This window comes from Nanorana parkeri, unplaced genomic scaffold (assembly GCF_000935625.1).
Source record: "Nanorana parkeri isolate BGI_ZX_2015 unplaced genomic scaffold, ASM93562v1 scaffold947, whole genome shotgun sequence".
Lineage (NCBI taxonomy): Eukaryota > Metazoa > Chordata > Amphibia > Anura > Dicroglossidae > Nanorana > Nanorana parkeri.
Window position 1 is genome coordinate 629,725 of NW_017307215.1, and position 7,689 is coordinate 637,413.

At 51.9% G+C, this 7,689-nt stretch overlaps 2 protein-coding genes across 2 annotated transcripts in view; both read right to left on the reverse strand.

Annotated features, from left to right (window-relative positions):
* SHC1 (SHC adaptor protein 1) overlaps window positions 1–6,116 on the reverse strand; it is a 15,452-nt gene extending 9,336 nt beyond the window's left edge. Inside the window, exons 1-5 of the mRNA XM_018566398.1 lie at window positions 5,514–6,116; window positions 5,210–5,247; window positions 3,437–3,500; window positions 2,296–2,415; window positions 1,543–1,596 (exon numbers count right to left, since the gene is read on the reverse strand). Of these exons, the coding sequence (XP_018421900.1) occupies window positions 1,543–1,596; window positions 2,296–2,415; window positions 3,437–3,500; window positions 5,210–5,247; window positions 5,514–6,104 (867 nt within the window). The 5' untranslated portion in view covers window positions 6,105–6,116. The remainder of the gene's footprint in view (window positions 1–1,542; window positions 1,597–2,295; window positions 2,416–3,436; window positions 3,501–5,209; window positions 5,248–5,513) is intronic.
* Window positions 6,117–7,024: 908 nt separating this feature from the next.
* LOC108795196 (SHC-transforming protein 1-like) overlaps window positions 7,025–7,689 on the reverse strand; it is a 4,752-nt gene continuing 4,087 nt past the window's right edge. Inside the window, exon 2 of the mRNA XM_018566399.1 lies at window positions 7,025–7,078. Coding sequence (XP_018421901.1) covers window positions 7,025–7,078 — 54 coding nt within the window. The remainder of the gene's footprint in view (window positions 7,079–7,689) is intronic.

Here is a 7,689-nt window from a genome sequence, read left to right on the forward strand (position 1 = left end):
AGCCCAGGAAACACGGCAGGGGGTGTTTCCTGGCCTCCCCAGCTTCCTGCTGGCACCCGACAAGCTGGTCCCGGGCCCGTAGGAGGCGCAGCGGAGCCCAGGAAACAGGTCAGGGGCTATTCCCTGGCCTCCCCGGCTTCCTGCTGGCACCCAACAAGCTGGTCCCGGGCCCATAGGAGAAGCAGCGGAGCCCAGGAAACACGGCAGGGGGTGTTCCCTGGCCTCCCCGGCTTCCTGCTGGCACCCGACAAGCTGGTCCCGGGCCCATAGGAGGAGCAGCGGAGCCCAGGAAACACGGCAGGGGGTGTTCCCTGGCCTCCCCAGCTTCCTGCTGGCACCCGACAAGCTGGTCCTGGGCCCGTAGGAGGAGCAGCGAAGCCCAGGAAACACGGCAGGGGGTGTTGCCTGGCCTCCCCAGCTTCCTGCTGGCACCCGACAAGCTGGTCCCGGGCCCGTAGGAGGAGCAGCGGAGTGCAGGAAAAGCAGGGGGTGTTCCCTGGCCTCCCCAGCTTCCTGCTGGCACCCGACAAGCTGGTCCCGGGCCCGTAGGAGGCGCAGCGGAGCCCAGGAAACACGGCAGGGGGTGTTCATTGGCCTTCCCAGCTTCCTGCTGGCACCCGACAAGCTGGTCCCGTAGGAGGCGCAGCGGAGCCCAGGAAACACGGCAGGGGGTGTTCCCTGGCCTCCCCAGCTTCCTGCTGGCACCCGACAAGCTGGTCCCGGGCCCGTAGAAGGCGCAGCAGAGCCCAGGAAAGACGGGTGGGCAGTCACTTTACCGGATCGTAGAAACGATCTGGCGACAGCTGAGTTGCCAGAATCGCTTCTACTGTAAAGCCGGTCGCCAGCTCTACAAGTATGAGTCCCGGCCGAGTCTAATTAACCCTTTGAGGATTCATGGTGGAATTATCCTGCCATGGGTCGTGAAGGGGTTAATAGTACATCATACAAAGACAATTTCTGTCTTCCTCCAGGCTTGTGGTAACAGTTTGGTGAAGACCCTCCTGTTTCACCACAAAGGTCCTCTGTGTGCAAAGCCAGCTCCTTAAAGACATTGGGGGGAATTTATCAAAACTGGAGCAGTTGCCCATGGCAACCAATCAGCATCTCTCTTCAGTTTGCTCAGGTAAAAGATTTGAAAATGAAAGAGAGATGCTGATTGGCTGCAGTGCAAATCTGCTCCAGATTTTGTCTCCTCCAGTTTTGATAGGTCCCCCAATTGTTGGACCAGTTTGGTCTGAAGGAACTCAACTGACCTGCACAGAGCCCTGACCTCAACCCTACGGAACCCCTTTGGGATGAACTTGAACACATATTATGAGCCAGGTTTTCTCATCCAATATCAGTACCTGAGCTTACACATGGGCAGAAATTCCCACAGACACCCTCCAAACCCTTCCCAGGATGTTATAAACCTCTGGAATAGGATGTCCAAAAAGCTCACATGATTGAGATGGTCAGATGCCCACAGGCCTTTGGCTCTATAGTGTATTTTAGGTTGGCACCCCTGAACATAGGCATCTGTGTACACAAGCACGCACTCACCGGATCTCCCCCGGAGGCGAAAGATATCGACTGCATGTGATGATTTGCGATGATCTGCAGGAATGAGAACGATTATTATTATTAACCAATTCTGGACACTGGGAATACGATACAAAAACATTGTATATAAACATTGTACAAAGGGAGATAGAGAGATACAAAGTAACATTGTACAGAGGGAGATAGAGAGATACAAAGTAACATTGTACAGAGGGAGATAGAGAGATACAAAGTAACATTGTATATAAACATTGTACAGAGGGGGAGATAGAGAGATACAAAGTAACATTGTATATAAACATTGTACAGAGGGGGAGATAGAGAGATACAAAGTAACATTGTATATAAACATTGTACAGAGGGAGATAGAGAGACACAAAGTAACATTGTATATAAACATTGTACAGAGGGAGATAGAGAGACACAAAGTAACATTGTATATAAACATTGTACAGAGGGAGATAGAGAGACACAAAGTAACATTGTATATAAACATTGTACAGAGGGAGATAGAGAGACACAAAGTAACATTGTATATAAACATTGTACAGAGGGGAGATACAAAGTAACATTGTATATAAACATTGTACAGAGGGAGATAGAGAGATACAAAGTAAAATTGTACAGAGGGGGAGATGGAGAGATACAAAGTAAAATTGTACAGAGGGGGATATGGAGAGATACAAAGTAACATTGTATATAAACAAGATTGGCATTGTTGGAGAGCGTGCACCCCCTTCGCACCCGGCTCACCTGCTTGCAGTCGGAGGCCATGAGGTTGAGGCTGCTGGTCGATACGGTGAGGGTGATTGGCATCCCGGCAAACTTCAAGTTACACTTCCCCAGGATGGAGTTGAGGGCGCGGCCTCCCGTCTATGAGACATACAATCAGACCGATCAATAGAGATGCAGCGTTTCCTTCCGCCTGATTAGAGTTGTATGGCTTTGCCGGGCTCCATAAGAGAGATTCACCCTTCCTGTTCTGGTGACAACGGCTTAACCAGACAGGAAGTCAGGAAAAAAACTGACAAGGGGGACCCTGAGGGCAATAAAAAAATCTGACAAGGGATCTAGCCTTCTCCTACTACACAAAGTAATGATTTACACGCCAATTATTTACAAAACACTGGCGTGATCAGCTGATCGCTCTAGCGTGTGCTCTGCACACAGAAGATCGAAACATATCACTGATATGTACCGATCCTCCGCTGCTCGGCAAAGCACACAAGGGGGCTCAGCCTGAAGCTTTATTTCTGGATCCCCGCTGCTCTCCCCCCATCTGTATGCAGCGGGGATCCGAGGAGAAGTGAAGGAAGCACTACAGCCGGCGGGGAGGGGGTTTGGGGGGCAGAGGACGAAGCCGCTGTCACAGCAGTATGGTTGTGCGGTGAGGGTAGAGAGAGCCCCTGGCTGTCAGATCCTGGCTGAGCGGCTCTCTCTCCCTCCTCAGCCATGCTGCTGTGACAGCGGCTCCCTCCTCCAACCCCCCACCGCCGGCTGCAGCGCTTCCTTCACTTCTCCTCGGATCCACGCTGCATACAGATGGGGGAGAGCAGCGGGGATCCAGAGGAGAAGCCCCACCTCTCCCTGCTGGCTGAGCCCTGAATGCGCCCGCCCGCACCCGAGGCGAGAGTTTTGCTACGGCCCTGATGTGAGGACAGCAGACAGCCGATCGCAATCTACCAGTGTTCACTTTGCGATCGACCTAATGGGCACCCCTGATCTAATCCTTCTCCATTCCGCCAAGACTAAAAGAAAAAAAAAAATTTTTTTTGGCTGGTCATATAATTTACGTTACATGAAAAGTTTAATCTGCTTACGCACACCGGGCACCAACACAAAACCAAACTGGGGTCAGAGTCCCTTTAACACATACACGGCCGGCTGCGCTCACCTTTCTCCTCCGCAGAGCGCCCTTCGCCCCGGGGACAGCATCGCACACCAGGCTGATGGCTTCTCTGTGAACACAGGAACAATAATTCAGTCACAAAGGACAATTTCAGGTTCAAAACCTTTTTATTTTTTTATATTTTTCCGGCTCCTTTACATTTATTTTAATTGGTGATCCTGCCAGCAACACACTTCCTGTCCTAGAGTGGCAACGCTCCCCCGCCATTCTGTATCCAGAAAGAGCAGTGTTGTCACCCTAGGACAGTACTACATTCTCCCTCTTATACCACAGGGAGGAGGGCTTCTGTAGCCCACAGACGGCAATAAAAACCTGGCAAGGGTTCTAATCCCTCGCCGCTCTATCCAAACTTTTTTTAATCTTTTATTTTTGGCTTTAGTTGCATTTCAATGGTCCAGATACAAATTTCTTCCAATGAGAGAGAAAGGGTGGGGGAGGAAAAGATAAAAAAAAGGAAGAAGGAGCAAGAGAAAGAGAGAGATGGGAAGAGGAAAAGGAGTGAGGGGGGAGAGAGAGGGAGGGAGAAAGCGGAGAGGGAGAGAGGGGAAGAGGAGGCGAAGGGAGAGAGGGAGGAAAAGAAAAAAGGAGAGGGAGCCTGGTGAGAGAGAGGAAGAGGAGAGAAGAGGGAGAGGGAAAGGAAGAGAGGAAAGGGAGAAAAGAGAAAGGGGGGAGAGGAGAGAGAAATAGGGGAGAGGAGAGAGAGAGAGAATGGGCACAAAGGAAAGATAGAGGGAAAGAAGGGGGTAAAGCGAGAAGGTGGAAGAAATGGGGAGAGAGGGAGAGTGAGGATGATAGAGGGAAGAGAGAGAATCGGGATAGAGGGAAGAGAGAGAATCGGGATAGAGGAAGAACAACATTAGGCCTGGAGAGGGGCCGAGTATCTGTACATGTATAATCAAAGTACAGAGCATGGTTCCTGATCAGCCTCAAACTGAGTGGAATACGATGAATGTGAAATGCACTGTAAATAGTTCCTATGGGTTATTGCATTGGGAGAGGATCTCCTTCACACAGCTATAGACAATCAAATCCTATAGCTGAAAGGATTTGGCAATTTTACCAACCATTCCTGTGACCCGTTGGACTAGTCTGAAGATAGCTCTGGTAATTGCTGTTTTACCATCACAGCATCCTGGGTCAGCCCTCTGCTCATTGGACAGAGGTGAGAATGCTGATGCTGAACCAGGAAGCTGAATTACTAATCAGGAAATAAGCGTCACCTTCTCTGGCTGCGTTGTGGGAAAGACAAACAATGACCACACTGCTAGCTGACCAGCATTGCAAATCTTTTGTTACATAAAACAGTTATATGTGCAATTCAACTGTGTAATAAAATGTTTTCCGGAGTTTCACTTTAAGATAACCTGAGCAAAATACAACCACACGACAGGCAGAGGAGAGGATAGAGGTGTAGTGACAGAGCGGTGTATATACAGGAGAGGATAGAGGTGTAGTGACAGAGCGGTGTATGTACAGGAGAGGATAGAGGTGTAGTGACAGAACGGTGTATATACAGGAGAGGATAGAGGTGTAGTGACAGAGCGGTGTATATACAGGAGAGGATAGAGGTGTAGTGACAGAGCGGTGTATATACAGGAGAGGATAGAGGTGTAGTGACAGAGCGGTGTATATACAGGAGAGGATAGAGGTGTAGTGACAGAGCGGTGTATATACAGGAGAGGATAGAGGTGTAGTGACAGAGCGGTGTATATACAGAGGCAATTCAACTGTGTAATAAAATTTTTTCCGGAGTTTCACTTTAAGATAAACTGAGCTGTATTGAAACACAGGTCTATCTGCAGAGAGGATAGAGGTGTAGTGACAGAGCGGTGTATATACAGGAGAGGATAGAGGTGTAGTGACAGAGCGGTGTATATACAGGAGAGGATAGAGGTGTAGTGACAGAGCGGTGTATATACAGGAGAGGATAGAGGTGTAGTGACAGAGCGGTGTATATACAGGAGAGGATAGAGGTGTAGTGACAGAGCGGTGTATATACAGAAGGAGATGGAAAAAACAAAACTCCAGCATGAGATGAACACACCACAACACTAGACCTTACCCTGACGAGGTAGAAGACTCCGGGACCCATCACCTTCTCATCCGGGTGCAGCCACCCCCGGGTGGGCTTGTTGACGAAGCTGCCATGTCGTGTCCACTCGTCTCCAGCCAGTTGTCCTCCTTCCACCCGGGACTTCCTCCCGCAACTCAGCTTGTTCATATCCTGAGAGAAAACAGTAAAAGTCCTCCCTAAGTCGAGGCTGTCACTGATGTCGGCCAGCTCCCCCGGGCTGCCCGAGTCCTTCCCTGCCCCGGAGGAGAAGCTGCGCAGGTTTAGTAAGTTCGCCGGGTTAGAGAGCTTCAGATTGGCCATTTTTGGGAAGAAGGAGCATAGGGTGGTAGGGCTGTCCTCCGACTCAGAGGACAGCTCAGCCAGGGGCAACATGGGGGCGAGAGAAGAGGAGGAGGACGAATTGGGCAAAGACTCGGCCAGCATGATATCCATGGATGAAACGGGCATCCCCGCGCCTAGAGCCTCTTCCACCGAGCTGACCGACTCGTTGCGCAAATGGTTATACTTGGTTTTGGGCAAGAGATCCATAATGCCCGTCGGCAACCTGCACTCTACAGAAAGCTGGGGTCCAGGTCTCATAGTCCGGTGACAAGAGAGTATCCAGGCAACCGTATGTCCCTTTAGCGGTAACTCGCCCCAACGTCAGATGCCCTTCTTCGTCCGATGGTGCCTCACATGGCGCTTCGCTCCCCAGAGAGAACCAGAGGACCCAAAGGGGACGTTCATTAATCCACAGATGTCAGGAGAGTGACAGCCACAGCGCCTTGGTGAAGCACGCGAAGAAAAGGCATTGCATTCACACCCCCTCAGCAATCGATGTATTCCATTAAAACGCCACCATGCTCTACCCTCCTCCCCGGACAGTGGTGGACTCGCCGAATCCCCTCCGACACACCCAGAGGAAGGAAACGGAGATACGGATGGGACCAGTGATGGCAGGAAGAAGATACAAGGCCTTGGCCAGGATGCAAGGACACCGGCAGCGTGACTTCACAGGTGCACGGGGAAGGTCAGCCGACTGACGTCCAATCGGTTCCTAAGGGAAGAGCCGCGACGAGGAGCTGTTGAGGAGCCGGAGAAGAGTGGCATCTTGGCCGGGAAGAGGAGAAGGAGCTCCGGCTGTATCTCCTCTCCGCAGTCTCAGGAGATCCTCGCCGTGCAGGCCAAGGGGGAGAGAAAGCAGCCGGCGGCCAATCACAGCGGCTCTGCTGACTCACGGGCAAGCTGACAGGAAGGCAGCCTCGGTAGGCTTTAGGTTCGGCACGCAAAGATCACCGCGCCTCATTTCCTCTGCCTGTAACCCGAGCCCTGCACCCACCGCACTCATCAACCCATCTGCTAATTAGATCTCACGGCCGCCTCCCTCCCTCCTGCACCCGCGGAGCTGGCAATCTAGCTGCAAGGTCACCGTGGCGCCAGCCCTGGCAGGTACAACCGCCGCGGTGCTCGCTATGCGGAGCGCATCGGTGTTTCCGAGGGCTGCGTCGCCATGGAAACAATTAACTAATTAGAACGCAGATGAGATCCTCGTTACGGAGACTGCACCTCACTTCCTGTCCAGGTGACCACACAGGAAATGAGCAGATTTTCCCAAAGGGGGATCACAGATGACAAAGAACCACTAAGACTCTCACCCTTCCCCCCACTCTATACGTATTAGTAGCGCCCCCCTGTTGGGAGAGATTTTGCCCACTTCCTTGCTCAGTGACCACACAGGAAGAGAGGGAAAATCTCCCAAATCACAAGACAAATCCAACAGAGGATCTGACCCAATATTGCTCCATCCAAAACTAAGCTAAAGAATAGGTTTTGGGTGGATTAGAGCTTTACAGTTGAAGATGTGAATTTAATGTATTATATAGCAAGGGCAGCGGGGACACTCCAAGGGGGGTGGGGACACCTCAAGGGGGACAGGGACACGCCAAGAAGGACAAGGACACCCTATGGAGGACGGGAACACCCCAAGGTGGAGAAGGACACCCCATGAATGACACCCCAAAGAGGACAAGGACATCCCAAGATGGATGGTGACACCCCACGGACGACGAGGACACCCCACGGACGACGGGACACCCCACGGACGACGGGACACCCCACGGACGACGGGACACCCCACGGACGACGGGACACCCCACGGACGACGGGACACCCCACGGACGACGGG